Source organism: Myxine glutinosa, chromosome 4, assembly GCF_964187855.1.
Source record: "Myxine glutinosa chromosome 4, kmMyxGlut1.1, whole genome shotgun sequence".
Lineage (NCBI taxonomy): Eukaryota > Metazoa > Chordata > Myxini > Myxiniformes > Myxinidae > Myxine > Myxine glutinosa.
In genome coordinates this window covers 151,938,796-151,955,102 of record NC_136264.1, presented here as the reverse complement: position 1 = coordinate 151,955,102, position 16,307 = coordinate 151,938,796, and the positions used below count along the sequence as shown (strand labels likewise).

At 44.6% G+C, this 16,307-nt stretch overlaps 1 protein-coding gene across 1 annotated transcript in view; it reads left to right on the top strand.

Moving 5' to 3' along the window:
• Nucleotides 1-16,307, top strand: part of LOC137425973 (short transient receptor potential channel 4-like) — a 121,717-nt gene that overhangs the window by 86,935 nt on the left and 18,475 nt on the right. Inside the window, exon 7 of the mRNA XM_078775327.1 lies at nucleotides 10,780-11,102. Coding sequence (XP_078631453.1) covers nucleotides 10,780-11,102 — 323 coding nt within the window. The remainder of the gene's footprint in view (nucleotides 1-10,779; nucleotides 11,103-16,307) is intronic.

The window sequence follows — 16,307 nt, the reverse complement described above, 5'->3', positions numbered from 1 at the left end:
TGATGGCATGGTCAGTGCCACTGATGCGGTGCCCTCTGCTGGTTTGGGCAGGAATTTGGAATTTGATCAAGGATGCCAATGATAGCTCGCCTACTCTTCACGAAGGACACCAAGCGATCTTTAACGTCCACTGATCTTTAACATAACACCGGGATGACATTATATAGCTGGGTCCAGATTCGAACCCAGGCTAGACAGCTTAGAGGTGAGTATGCGCACCTGCAGGCCATCCGGCCAGCCCTGTCATACTGGTGCTACTAAGGCAGTTATTCCCTTGTACATCATTATAACACCTATCCTTTCATGTCTGCACTTAGGTATGTGGACATTAGGCTAATAACTCTTATGGAGGTCTTGATGACAAAGGAATCTTCGCACAAATGCCATGAACCAATAACTTCTGCCAGCCCTGTTTTTTTCTCTTCACCCTATGATCACCACTAAAGAGTGAGTAGGGTGTGAACCAACACACATAAACATTGCTTTCATCCAACAAGCTGCAACAGAGTTTGATGGCCTTATTCATACCCCACAATCATCATCGTACTAAAATACGCCATTTCTGTCTGTCTGATGAATTTTTGATGCTAATATAAACCGTCGTTATTTATCCAATCTCAACCAAACTTGACAGGATGATGAAGGGTTACACAATGAAGGTTGTAGCGCATTCATTTGCCCCCCCCCCCCCGCCCCCACCCCAAGGGGGTTTTCTCCCCCTGAGAGAGTTTGCCCACCATTGCCGTCAATGGGTTGCATGTTGAGGTGTATATCAATGTTAAATTAGCTTTATCGTGGCGTTTTCCCAAGGCCGTTTCAAATAATAAAGCTAACGATAATAGCGTAATATTAATGTTATTACAAAACAATATTAATATCCCACCTCCCCAATGTGTTTTTCCTCCCTGAACAAACGTCGAGTCAACGTTTATAAATAGCTTAACATGGCGTTTTGGTGGGAGCTACGGCCTCTATCAGAAGAAAAAATATATTATAAACCACAAACACGTATGCTTAGCTTTTTAAACAGTCGCTAATGGTGTCTATAACATTAAACAAAGAAATTTGGAGGAATCCCGACATCCGTGAAGTAAGGTTTACTTACAGAACTGAGCGAAGATATATGGTACTGAAGGAGTCCGGGCTCCAGCATGATACGGACAAAAGGATGGCAAGGCACAAACTCGTCCGAGAAGATGTTTATTCGTAAAACCAACTCGGGAACACTGTAAAGCCCGTTTATCGGGCTGCATTATAAAGATAAAGCACAACCAGAAACCGAAACCGAAACCGAAAGCCACGCCTCTCAAGCGAGGCGTGCTTCGGTGGTCACGTGATCGACAGGTGTAGCTGATTATACCCGCACGCGCGGCACGCTTTGGTGGTCACGTGACCAGCCACTCTGGCGCCGCGGATCCCCGCCGGTGACGTCACCGGCTGGAGCAAGGAGATTCTGACGCTGGCCTTGCTTGGGGAACCCATGGGTCGCTACAGTACTCCATATACCCCACAAATGTTGGGTTAATAACATGACCCTTCCTGGCGCTAACGTGGCGTTTTTCGTAGAGAACTTTTGAAACTTGCTCCTGCTATTTAACACGAAACTGAAAGGGAGGAAGCCTGGGGTGTGCTCATTTACAAAGCAGCTAGCTAGCATTTGCCAAGCGAACCGTTCCTTAACGGTTTTGAATGGAGTGCTTGCTCGAATGCTTAAACCACTTGGCGATCTCTCCATAACAAACTTGGTAAATTAACACACCCAATGTTCTTGAGACCCAACCATAGATCGTCTGTAGTCTATATACCCCAAAGAGGAATGTCCCTTCCTGCCACTCCCGTAGTGTGCGGATGTAGAATTTAATTTAATTTAAAGGAAATATAATTTATTTAAAGAAAAATTATCTCAACATCATACATTGCAAGGAAACAAAACCAATAGCCAAAGAACGGCGTAGCCAGGCTTGGATCTGCTGAGTGGAGGATCTGCTGTCCCTCTGTTATGTGACCAGATCCTCAGCTCTGATTGGTGGCCGTTTGTGAGGGACATACATGCATACACCAGATGGACAGACAAATGCTGTCTATGGGCTACGCTGTAAAAATATGGCTGCCGAACCACGTGACTGAAGACGTCATCAATTTTTTTTTTCTCAACAAATTTATCCGTATATCACGTTTAATACATTTAATACTGATCGGACCAAGCGTTCTACTTGTCAATTTATGACGTCATAATGAAGACACCTATGACATCATCATTAACATATGTTACTCCCCATTGGGAGTACTTTACACAGCTACCTTTTAATTTTTTTCCATGGAGCAGTTTCGGAAATATAGAGGTGCAGTTTTTTCGGTTTTTCCAAGATGGAGCCCATACCACGTGATCTATGACATCATAATTATTAGTAAAAAAAAATTGTACACGAAGAGGTGCTTCTATGGTGTAAAATTCGTGTCAATCAGACCAACGGATGCAGCAAAAACGAATTTTAAAGGAAATAAACCTGCAAAATGCTGGTGGAAGGGACATATACGTACATACATACATACATACATACATACATACATACATACATACATACATACATACTGTCGCATGACTCCCCCTTGGTTAATACCGGAAAAATAATGGATAGCCAAAGCCAGCTTCAACTCCAAAGGCGTTCAGTTCAATAGTGGATTTTATATCTACACGCAGGCGGAAGAAAGAAGAAGAGGACGCTGAGAAGCCTTACCTGGTCGATCCCGCCGGCAGTTCCCGACAGCCTGCAAAAATAACACAAGCGGGAACGGGTATAAAATGTACAAGAAAAATAACAAATGGATTTATTAAAACTGAACCCGATAACAACGAAAATGCGACGATGAAACTAAAACCTAAATGCAACGCTCCTGCACCAGACGTATAACACAGACACAGGAGAATATACAGTCACGTGAAAAAGTAAGTACACCCCATGTAAAGTTTTGACATTTTCAACATATTTCAACATACAGCTATTTGATCTTCATTTCAACAATATTGATAGATAAAGGTGATATAATATAACAAATATCATGAAACATTTACATTTTGTAGTCCATTGTATAATTTAAATAACATAAATGCAAATTTCGCATGTGGAAAAAGTAAGTACACTCTTGGCTCTAATAGGTGGTATTGCCCCCTTTGGCAGAAACAGCCTCAAGTAGGCATTTCTTATAACTGTCTACCAGTCTCTGACATCGACTGGGAGAAATTTTTGCCCACTCCTCCATGCAGAATTCTTTCAACTGTGCGATGTTTTAGGGGTGTCTTGCATGCACAGCTCGTTTCAAATCCCCCCACAACATCTCAATGGGATTTAGATCCGGGCTTTGACTTGGCCATTCCAGACCCTCCATTTATTTGTTTTCAGCCATTCCTTGGTGGATTTACTGGTATGTTTAGGGTCATTGTCATGTTGCAAGGTCCACCTTCGGTTGAGCTTCAACTTTCCGACAGATGGCCTCACATTATCCTCAAGCACCCTCTGGTACAATGAAGAATTCATAGTGGATTATATGATGGTTAGCTGCCCATGCCATGATGCAGCAAAGCTGCCCCAAACCATAATATTTCCACCACCATGCTTTGCAGTTGGTATCAGGTTCTTGTGGTCAAATGCTGTCTTTGGTTTTCGCCAAACATGTCTTCTGGTACTGTGGCCAAATAGCTCTACCTTTGACTCATCTGTCCAGAGCACATTGTTCCAGAAGTGCTGGTCTTTGCCGAGGTGTTCATTGGCAAACTTTTGTCTTGCCCTGATGTTCTTTCTGGACAGCAAAGGTGTCCTCCTGGCACACCTCCCATGTAGATCAAATTTGTGCAGCCTCTTTCTAATGGTAGTCTCGTGCACTTTGACATCAACAGTGGCAAGAGCTACCTGTAGGTCCCGTGATGACATTCTGGGGTACTTAGAGACTTCTTTCAGCACCTTGCGGTCTGCTCTCGGGCTGAACTTCCTTGGGCGTCCTAGCCTGAACAAGTTGGCAGTTGTTTGGAATCCTCTCCACTTGTAGATGATCTTCCGGACAGTCGAATGATTGATTTCAAATTGTATGGAGATCTTTTTAAATCCCTTCCCAGACTCGTAGGCATCTATAACCTTCTTTCTGAAGGCCTCAGAGAGCTCTTTTGATCGAGGCATGGTGACGCCGCACACTTCAAGCAAACCAAACTAAATGTCTGAGGTTTAAATAATACAGGTTCCTCCAAGATCCTCTGTAACGATGTTCTAATTATTTGCACCTGAGCTGGTGCACCTGATTTTAATTTTAGGTATTTGAAGTAGTGATAAATGTGGGGGTGTACTTACTTTTTCCACATGCGAAATTTGCCTTTATGTTTATTTAAATTATACAATGGACTACAAAATGTAAATGTTTCATGATATTTGTTATATTATATCACCTTCATCTATTAATATTGTTGAAATGAAGATCAAATAGCTGTATGTTGAAATATGTTGAAAAAGTCAAAACTAAAGTTTAGTCTAAAGTTTTAGTCAAAACTAAAAACAAAACTAAAGTAAAACTAAAGTAATGTAAACATGGGGTGTACTTACTTTTTCACGTGACTGTAAGTGAAAACAAAAGCATGGTGTGTAACTTAGCTCTGACTCGCTCGTGGTCTCGTCAGGGATCGTCCAACCCCGAGCGCGCAGTCTTGATGCGGCTCCGGTCTTGGCGGGAACCGCCGTTCGTTGGCGCAAACCTCTCACTCCATGCTGCTAGGCCAGCGTGCACTGCAGCGGCAAGCCTCGTGTCCATGCGCGATCGCCCGCGAGGTCTCATACGTGAACGCAAGGGAGGAGAATAGTCAGTGCTCCACCGTCTCTCCACCGTCCATCATCGTCCAACAAGCAAGAGTCCAGGGTCAGCGAGCAAGGGCCAAGAACGCAATGTCCAGCGCAAAAGGAAGGTCCAGAGCAAGAGAGAGAAAATGTCTGTCAGAGTGCTTTTACCGTCAGCTCCTGATGTCACTGGCGCTTCTCCTCCAATCAGCGCGCCGCTTCTTGCTCACCTCTGACGTCCTCCGTGGTCTTCGCCAATCAGACCTCTGCTTCCTTCTCGGCCTTCCTTCCACCAATCCGCGGGAAGCTTCTTGCCCTGCCCCTGGCCAATCACGGGTCCTTCCTTACTCCGTCCTTCCCATTGGTCAACTCCCGCCCAATAGTGAGTCGCTTCTTGCTCCTCCCTCTACCAATCGGCAGGCTTCATCCTGCCTCGTCTCCCTATTGGTGGTGTCTCGTCCAACCGCTGCTCCTATGGGCGTATCTATTGCCTGCTTGCTCGATGTTGCCATACAAACTGGTGATGTAGCTGGTGATGTCGAACTGACTTGATGGGTGGTTTCATTGTGGGGGGGAATATTGAATTAGTGTACTCGGGCCATTCTCACTAGTGTCTATGTGCAGTGCCATAAGGGACAACAGGATGATCACAAGGTTTTACGAAACGGGGAATTAACATAACCCCTCCGATAATTATCCCAAGGGTCATCCTTGTATGATCACAAAGATACATTTATGCGAATAATCCACCTAAACAAACTTATTACATGTAGGGTTCCCTATCACGATAATCGGAGCACACTACCTATGCAGATCTACCTGGCACTATATATCACTCTACCCCACCCACATAACAATACATAACAATACATACATACATACATAACAATACATACATACATACTGTACATACATACATACATACATACATACATACATACATACATACACATACATACATACATACATACACACACATTCATACATAAACACACAAACATACTATCGTGCGGCTCACTCAGTTAACACCGGGTACGCCACGGATGGATAATCAAGCTTAACGAGGCGTTTCCAATTCAATGGCAGATCAATACACGAGCTGGGGGATTGGGGGAAAATGCCGCGGCTTACCTTCACGGCCCGATGTCTTCAACCTGAAAATCAATAAAAAAAAAAACCAAAACGGAGTTTAGGTACAAAAAGTAAATGTGGCTTTATTGCCGGACTCCGAGAACATAGGAACGTGCCGGTAAATAACTATAATCCTAAATTGGGACGCCCCGGCAGACTTCAGATATGAAACAATGGGAGAGGATGAATAAAATAAATTTCTTGTTGTGTTGTGGAATGTGGTGCATCTTATCTGTCTGCTGTCGTCCTGGCCCCAAACTCGCGTCCAGACGCAGCTCTGTGCTTGGCGGGAAGGAGGCCTCAGTCCGCTTCATCCACTCGCTCCGCTAATCAGCGCAAGCCGCCCAGCAGGCCCCGCTCGCACGATCATCGCTCCACCATCTCTCCAACGTCCAGAGGCAAGAACAGGTCCAATTGGGAACGAAAGAAGAACAGGGAAGAGGTCCAAATGGAGACGAAAATCACGGGCAGGAGGGAGGTCCGGACAGGAAGAATCCGGGAACGAGAAGGCAAGGGAAGAGGGAAAAGCTTGTTGGTCATTTGTTCGTGCCTTCCACACTGATTGGCCATGGTCTCAGCAGTTGGTAGCCAATCAGTGTGTTGCTCCATTGCCTTTCTCACCCCCAATCACGGAGAAGCTCTGTGCTCTTCCTTTGACCAATCGTACATCCTCCCCTACTCTGCCAATCAGTGTGGTGTTTGTTGCTCGCCCCTCCCATGGCCAATCACTAGTTCTCCTGGGCATGGCTCCCAGCCTGCCTGGTCAATGTGTGAAAGCCATGGTGTACCACTGCGTGGCCGCTGCCTGCTTGTCTTTCTGGTCAGTTCTTATGGTCAGTCTTTGTCAGGGGGGATTTAATTAATGTGGTGTACTAATGGGCCTATCTAATGTCTACAAGAGTGCGTTGCCATAAGGGACACAGGTATGATCACCAGGTCTGACACACAGGGGAATTATCTTAGTCCCTAGAACTATTTATCACACGATCATCCTTGTATGATCACAGGTACACACTTAATCCGACAAACTGCCTAAACACAGAACTTATTACAGGTGAGGTTCCTTATCATGACAGCCGGACACCTACACTACCGGTCAAAAGTTTGAGAACACCACAATTTCTCCAGTTTTTATTGAAATTTACGCAGTTTAATGTCCAGTGAATAACCTGAAATGGTACAAAGGTAAGCAGTAAACTGCTCGAGGTTTAAAAAGGAGTTTAGGTTCGCAAAAACAGGAAAATAATGTAAATTGCACAGTTATATTGTAAAAAAAAAAGGCCTTCTTCAGGGAACAAGTAATGTGTTAACAACTTACAGCTATTCTGCAGCAATGTAAGTAAATTAAGCCTTGAAATTTGATGCAAACAATTCCTACAGGTGTCCCAACCTCTACTGATTACTTGATTACAAACCCCCTGTCTGTATAAAAGCAGTATTGGAACAAACTGTTATTACACCATCTGAAGCATTATTTGGACAATATTGCACTGCAGGAAGTAGTATATTGGAAACTGGGGGAAACTCTGACAGGAAGAGGCCTGGTAGACCCAAAGCCACAACAGAATCAGAAGACAAGTTTCTGAGAGTCAACAGCTTGCGTGATTGGCAGCTCACAGGACAACAGCTTCAAGCACAGCTTAACACTGGTCAAAGTAAGCAAGTGTCAGTTTCAACTGTGAAGAGAAGACTTCGAGCTGCAGGTTTGACAGGTCGAGTGGCAGAAAGAAAGCCATTGCTAAGATGGCAAAATAAGAAAAAGAGGCTTGCCTGGGCCATGAAGCACCGCCAGTGGACTACTGAAGTCTGGAAGAAGGTCTTATGGACCGATGAATCAAAATTTGAAATCTTTGGTTCATCACGCAGGGTTTTTGTACGCCGTCGAGTAGGCGAAAGGATGTTTCCTCAGTGTGTGACACCAACTGTCAAACATGGAAGAGGAAGCGTGATGGTCTGGGGCTCTTTTGCTGGATCCAGAGTCAGCGACTTGCACAGAGTGACTGGCACACTGAACCAAAAGGGCGACCACAGCATTTTGCAGCTCCATGCAATACCCTCTGGTATACGCCTAGTTGGTCAGGGGTTCATCCGACAGCAAGATAATGACCCTGAACACACCTCCAGGCTATGTCAAAACTACCTTCGAGGAAATGAACAAGATGGTAGGCTTCAAATCAAGGAAAGGCCAGCACAGTCTCCAGACTTAAACCCCATAGAGCTGGTTTGGGATGAACTGGACAGAAGGGTGAAAGCAAAGCAACCTACAAGTGCAGCACATTTGTGGGAACTTCTGCAACAGTGTTGGGAAGAACTTCCCAAACAATATTTGATTTACATTGCAGAAAGAATGCCACGAGTGTGTTCGGTGGTTATATCTGCAAAAGGTGGCGACTTTGCTGAATCAAACATTTAAAATAAAATTTTGTTAAATAAAATGATTCGATGATTTATTTTTGATCTCCAATTGTTTATTTGTTCTATGCTTAATTTCAGAGTACATTGAAGTACAACAACATAGAGAGTAACCAAGTTTTAGGACCGGCAGAGAAGATAACCGAGAAGGAAGTTGTGGTTAGGACCGGCAGAGAAGATAACCGAGAAGGAAGTTGAGGAAGCGATTAAAGCAATGAAGAGTAGAAAAGCGGGAGGGCTGACGGGTGTTGTGGGAGATATGTTGAAGGCAGCGGGAAATTGGGGTGTGAAGAGAATGACAGAGATCTGCAATCTGGTGGTGAAAGAAGGCCGCATTCCAGTGGATTGGGAACTGAGTACCCTCGTCCCTCTATACAAGGGGAAAAGGTGACCCTCTGGACTGTGGCTCGTATCGAGCGATAAAGTTATTGGAGCATGGAATGAAGGTATTGGAAAGGGTGTTGGAGAGGAGGATAAGGAAGAAAGTGAAGATTGACGAAATGCAGTTTGGATTTATGCCAGGAAGAGGAACGACACACGTGCTTCTTATTGTGAGGCAGTTGCAGGAGAAGTACGTGGAGAAGAGGAAGATGTTGTTTCTTGGGTTTGTTGATCTGGAGAAAGCATTCGATAGGGTTCCACGTGAAGTAGTGACATGGGCCTTGAGGAAGTTAGGAGTGGAGGAATGGTTGATCAGAGTAGTGATGGCAATGTACAAAAGAGCACGCACAGCTGTAAGGAAGAAGGACGAGAACAGTGGTGAGTTTGAGGTGAAGGTGGGAGTGCATCAGGGGTCGGTACTAAGTCCACTACTATTTGTAGCTGTGATGGAGGTGCTGGCTCGGAACGTAAAGGAGGGTTTACCGTGGGAGTTGTTGTATGCAGATGATCTGGTGTTGATTGCGGAAAGTATGGATGGGCTGAAGGAGAAGATGAACAAGTGGTAGGAATGTATGGAGACGAAAGGTCTGAAGGTGAATATCGGAAAAACAAAGGTGATGGCAAGTGGTAAAGCATGTGGTGAGGTGGAAAGAACTGGGAAGTGGCCATGTGCTTTGTGCAGGAAGGGTGTCGGAGTGAACTCAATTCAATGTGCAATGTGCGCTGAGTGGGTTCATCAAAAATATAGTGGTTTGAGAGGGTCATTAACCAGTGTGGCAGCTACATTCAAGTGTAAGGTGTGCACAGAGGGAGCTGCAGATGGAGGAAATGTTGAGTTGTATCTTGGAGACGGCGTGAAGCTGGAAGGTGTGAAAACATTTTGTTACCTAGGAGACATGCTGAATGGGGAAGGTGGATCAGACTCGGCAACGGTTGCTCGAGTGAGATGTGCATGGAAGAAGTTTCGGGAATTGAGTGGCGTGCTGATGAGGAGGCGAGTGTCGTTGAAGCTGAAGGGAAAGGTGTATGCTGCATGTGTGAGAAGTGTTATGATTTATGGGAGCAAGACATGGGTAATGAACGTAGAGCAGCAACGAAGGCTGGAAAGGGTGGAAATGCGAATGGTTCGGTGGATGTGTGGAGTATCGTTGAGAGAGAGGAAGACAAATGATGAATTGCGAAAGATGATGGGAATAGAGCCTGTGATGGATGCTGTGAAGAGAAACAGTTTGAAATGGTTTGGTCATGTGTTGACGAAGGATGAAAGTGACTGGTTGAGAAGAGTGATGGAAATGAATGTGGAAGGAAGTAGAGGACGGGGAAGACTGAGAAAGACTTGGCTGAAGATGGTCGAAGAAGAAATGCGGGCAAGGGGGTTAACAAGGGGAGATGCAGAAAATAGGTCAAATGGAGAAGATTGTCATGGGGACCGCAGGGCTAACCCCCGCTCTTGCAGGGAAAATGGCCTTTAAAATGCCTGTTGTATTGAGACATTAAACCTCGTAAGTTTCAATAAAAACTGGAAAAATTGAAGTGTTCTCAAACTTTTGACCGGTAGTGTACCTATGCAGATCTACCTAAATCTAGATATTCCTACCCCAAAATTCATAACAATACATGCATATACATACATACACATACATACATACACACACATATATACATATACATACATACATACATACATACACATACATACAGACACATGCATACATACACATACATACATACAGACACATGCATACATACACATACATACACACATACATACATACATACATATTACATACACTGGATGGACAGACAAACGCTGATACAGATGGCATTTCCCTTCGGGCTACGCAGTAAAAATGTTCACATTCGCTGCGTGGAGTGCTCAGATGAGCAGATCCCTATCGATGCCGTGAAATTTGTAATGAAAGAAATGTGTACGGAAGAGTTGGTGACCCTCTCCAGAAGTAGCTGATGGGTTTAATTGTTGCTGCAATGCATTACCTGTCCCTTCTTCCTCTTGCCATCCCCCTCTCTCTTCCCAAAGTACAGCGGCTCGAAGCCACGTGAGCAGTGGGAGATGTGGCACCCCACGCTTGTGGCAGAGGCAGTCTTCGCCATAGCCAACATCTTCTCTTCCCTGCGACTCATTTCACTCTTCACAGCCAACTCTCATCTGGGCCCGCTGCAGATTTCACTGGGCCGGATGCTGCTCGACATTCTCAAGTTCCTTTTCATTTACTGCCTTGTGCTTCTAGCTTTTGCAAATGGCCTTAACCAGCTGTACTTCTATTACGAGACAGATGCTCGGCAAGAGCGTGACCAGTGCAAGGGGATCCGCTGCGAGAAACAGAACAATGCATTTTCCACGTGAGGATTTCCCACACTCTCACATGTTCTTCTGCACATACTTGTATTTTTAATCTTACAACTCACCAATGTTGTTACTGCAAGACGCAGACAAAGCTGTTTTGTTATTGTCAGCCTCACTGCAAGACCTTACTGTTACTGCAAGATGCAAACAAAGCTGTTTTTGTTATTGTCAGCCTCACTGCAAGACCTTACTGTTACTGCAAGATGCAAACAAAGCTGTTTTTGTTATTGTCAGCCTTACTGCAAGACCTTACTGTTACTGCAAGACGCAGACAAAGCTGTTTTGTTATTGTCGGCCTTACTGCAAGATGCAGACAAAGCTGTTTTGTTATTGTCTGCCTTACTGCAAGACCTTACTGTTACTGCAAGACGCAGACAAAGCTGTTTTCTTATTGTCGGCCTTACTGCAAGACCTTACTGTTACTGCAAGACGCAGACAAAGCTGTTTTGTTATTGTCGGCCTTACTGCAAGACCTTACTGTTACTGCAAGACGCAGACAAAGCTGTTTTGTTATTGTCAGCCTTACTGCAAGACCTTACTGTTACTGCAAGACGCAGACAAAGCTGTTTTGTTATTGTCGGCCTTACTGCAAGACCTTACTGTTACTGCAAGACGCAGACAAAGCTGTTTTGTTATTGTCGGCCTTACTGCAAGACCTTACTGTTACTGCAAGACGCAGACAAAGCTGTTTTGTTATTGTCAGCCTTACTGCAAGACCTTACTGTTACTGCAAGATGCAGACAAAGCTGTTTTTGTTATTGTCAGCCTTACTGCAAGACCTTACTGTTACTGCAAGACGCAGACAAAGCTGTTTTGTTATTGTCAGCCTTACTGCAAGACCTTACTGTTACTGCAAGATGCAGACAAAGCTGTTTTCGTTATTTTCAGCCTTACTGCAAGACCTTACTGTGACTGCAACATGTAGACAAAGCTGTTGTTTTTTTTTCAGCCTTACTGCAAGACCTTACTGTTACTGCAAGATGTAGACAAAGCTGTATTGTTATTGTCGGCCTTACTGCAAGACCTTACTGTTACTGCAAGATGTAGACAAAGCTGTTTTGTTATTGTCGGCCTTACTGCAAGACCTTACTGTTACTGCAAGATGCAGACAAAGCTGTTTTGTTATTGTCAGCCTTACTGCAAGACCTTACTGTTACTGCAAGATGCAGACAAAGCTGTTTTGTTATTGTCAGCCTTACTGCAAGACCTTACTGTTACTGCAAGATGTAGACAAAGCTGTTTTGTTATTGTCGGCCTTACTGCAAGACCTTACTGTTACTGCAAGATGCAGACAAAGCTGTTTTGTTATTGTCAGCCTTTTTACAAGAACTTACTGTTACTGCAAGACACAGATAAAGCAGTTTTGTTATTGTCGGCCTTACTGCAAGACCTTACTGTTACTGTAAGATGCAGACAAAGCTGTTTTGTTATTGTCAGCCTTACTGCAAGACCTTACTGTTACTGCAAGATGCAGACAAAGCTGTTTTGCTATTTTCATCCTTTCTGCAAGACCTTACTGTTACTGCAAGATGCAGACAAAGCTGTTTTGTTATTGTCAGCCTTACTGCAAGACCTTACTGTTACTGCAAGATGCAGACAAAGCTGTTTTGTTATTGTCAGCCTTACTGCAAGACCTTACTGTTACTGCAAGATGCAGACAAAGCAGTTTTGCTATTTTCATCCTTACTGCAAGACCTTACTGTTACTGCAAGATGCAGAAAAAGCTGTTTTGTTATTGTCAGCCTTACCGCAAGACCTTACTGTTACTGCAATATGCAGACAAAGCTGTTTTGTTATTGTCAGCCTTACTGCAAGACCTTACTGTTACTGCAAGACGGAGACAAAGCTGTTTTGTTATTGTCGGCCTTACTGCAAGACACAGACAAAGCTGTTTTGTTATTGTCGGCCTTACTGCAAGACACAGACAAAGCTGTTTTGTTATTGTCAGCCTTACTGCAAGACCTTACTGTTACTGCAAGACGGAGACAAAGTTGTTTTGTTATTGTCAGCCTTACTGCAAGACACAGACAAAGCTGTTTTGTTATTGTCGGCCTTACTGCAAGGCCTTACTGTTACTGCAAGACACAGACAAAGCTGTTTTGTTATTGTCGGCTTTACTGCAAGACCTTACTGTTACTGCAAGATGTAGACAAAGCTGTTTTGTTATTGTCGGCCTTACTGCAAGACCTTACTGTTACTGCAAGACACAGACAAAGCTGTTTTGTTATTGTCGGCTTTACTGCAAGACCTTACTGTTACTGCAAGACACAGACAAAGCTGTTTTGTTATTGTCGGCTTTACTGCAAGACCTTACTGTTACTGCAAGACACAGACAAAGCTGTTTTGTTATTGTCAGCCTTACTGCAAGACACAGACAAAGCTGTTTTGTTATTGTCGGCCTTACTGCAAGGCCTTACTGTTACTGCAAGACACAGACAAAGCTGTTTTGTTATTGTCGGCTTTACTGCAAGACCTTACTGTTACTGCAAGATGTAGACAAAGCTGTTTTGTTATTGTCGGCCTTACTGCAAGACCTTACTGTTACTGCAAGACACAGACAAAGCTGTTTTGTTATTGTCGGCCTTACTGCAAGACCTTACTGTTACTGCAAGACACAGACAAAGCTGTTTTGTTATTGTCGGCCTTACTGCAAGACCTTACTGTTACTGCAAGACACAGACAAAGCTGTTTTGTTATTGTCGGCCTTACTGCAAGACATTACTGTTACTGCAAGACACAGACAAAGCTGTTTTGTTATTGTCGGCCTTACTGCAAGACCTTACTGTTACTGCAAGACACAGACAAAGCTGTTTTGTTATTGTCGGCCTTACTGCAAGGCCTTACTGTTACTGCAAGATGTAGACAAAGCTGTTTTGTTATTGTCGGCCTTACTGCAAGACCTTACTGTTACTGCAAGACACAGACAAAGCTGTTTTGTTATTGTCGGCCTTACTGCAAGACCTTACTGTTACTGCAAGACACAGACAAAGCTGTTTTGTTATTGTCGGCCTTACTGCAAGACATTACTGTTACTGCAAGACACAGACAAAGCTGTTTTGTTATTGTCGGCCTTACTGCAAGACCTTACTGTTACTGCAAGACACAGACAAAGCTGTTTTGTTATTGTCGGCCTTACTGCAAGACCTTACTGTTACTGCAAGACACAGACAAAGCTGTTTTGTTATTGTCGGCCTTACTGCAAGACCTTACTGTTACTGCAAGACACAGACAAAGCTGTTTTGTTATTGTCTGCCTTACTGCAAGACCTTACTGTTACTGCAAGATGCAGACAAAGCTGTTTTGTTATTGTCAGCTTAACTGGAAAACAACCACAGTTCCAATTCATTGGATAGTTCACTGGCCACTACAATGTTGTGTTTATGCTTTTGCTTGAGAAGACTTCTAAGTGTCATATTTACCTTTCCAAAAAATTAGGCAGCTCTTCTGTGCATCCCATAAACAAACATGATGTTAGCGGAAGCCGAAGTTATGTAAAAACAACATGGCTGTCTGAAATAGGCCTGCAAATTGACAACGACGCATGTCTAGAAATAATCACTGTCTACAAATTTGCCCAAGAAAGATCATGGTTGATAATGAGACCCAGGAGTTTGAGTGACTGAACTTTCTCAAGAGGATTATTAAATACAAAGGGGGGTTGCCAGACAGTCCTTTGGAGAGACATAGTGACAGTGTGAGATTTGTCAGGATTGAAAGACATGTTCCACGTGTTTGTCGAGTCTGTGATTATTTTCAAGGTTTGACGAAAGGGAAGAGGCTGCAGCTTGCCTCTCTGAAGGATGAGGGATATTACGGCAGAGGATGGAGTCATCAGCAAATAGATAAAAAAGGATTTTCCAGACAGTCACAGAGATCATTGATGAAGATCAGGAATGGAACTGGGCCCAGATCACTGCCTTGGGGTACTCCAGCCCTGACGGGGAGAGGAGATGAAAGGATTCCGTTGAGTGCCACACGTCGGTAACGAGAGTGGAGGAGCAGTGAGCCATCGAGATCGAGAGATCTTGCCAGGGTTGAGAGGACTCGCCATTGAAAAGCAGTTGCTCCTTGCAAGGGTGACAAGATGACAATCCTTATGAAGAGCTGCAACCCTTGAGCGACCATAATGAGGTCTGCCAGAAAAGCTCATCTCCAGACATCAATATTATATATTTACGGGTAGAGTTCCATAGACCGTTGAGAGTAACAAAACATTGTTACTTTACTCTCCATCTTAATACTAGGACAACAATACAAAATATTTAAAATAATTGTTTTTATTATCATTCTTCTCTGAAATCTGGTTTGAAAGACTAAACGGGAGGAAGGATGATTGGGGGGGAGGGGCATACCGATAGGAGTGTAGGGGTAGAAGGATATAATGAAAGGAGGAGAAGGACAGAATAATAGGAGGATGGGGGAATGGGACAGAATGGAGGAGGATGGGGGAAAGGGACAGAATGGAGGAGGATGGGGGAAAGGGGCAGAATGGAGGAGGATAGGGGAAAGGGGCAGAATGGAGGAGGATAGGGGAAAGGGACAGAATGGAGGAGGATGGGGGAAAGGGGCAGAATGGAGGAGGATAGGGGAAAGGGACAGAATGGAGGAGGATGGGGGAAAGGGGCAGAATGGAGGAGGATGGGGCAAAGGGGCAGAATGGAGGAGGATAGGGGAAAGGGACAGAATGGAGGAGGATGGGGGAAAGGGACAGAATGGAGGAGGATGGGGGAAAGGGGCAGAATGGAGGAGGATAGGGGAAAGGGGCAGAATGGAGGAGGATAGGGGAAAGGGACAGAATGGAGGAGGATGGGGGAAATGGGCAGAATAGAGGAAGATGGTGGAAATGGGTTGAATGGACGAGGATGGGGGAAAGGGGCAGAATGGATGAGGATGGGGGAAATGGGTTGAATGGAGGAGGATGGGGGAAAGGGGCAGAATGGAGGAGGATAGGGGAAAGGGGCAGAATGGAGGAGGATGGGGGAAAGGGGCAGAATGGATGAGGATGGGGGAAATGGGTTGAATGGAGGAGGATGGGGGAAAGGAGCAGAATGGAGGAGGATGGGGGAAATGGGCAGAATGGAGGAGGATGGGGGAAATGGGCAGAATGGAGGAGGATGGGGGAAAGGAGCAGAATGGAGGAGGATGGGGGAAAGGAGCAGAATGGAGGAGGATGGGGGAAATGGGCAGAATGGAGGAGGATG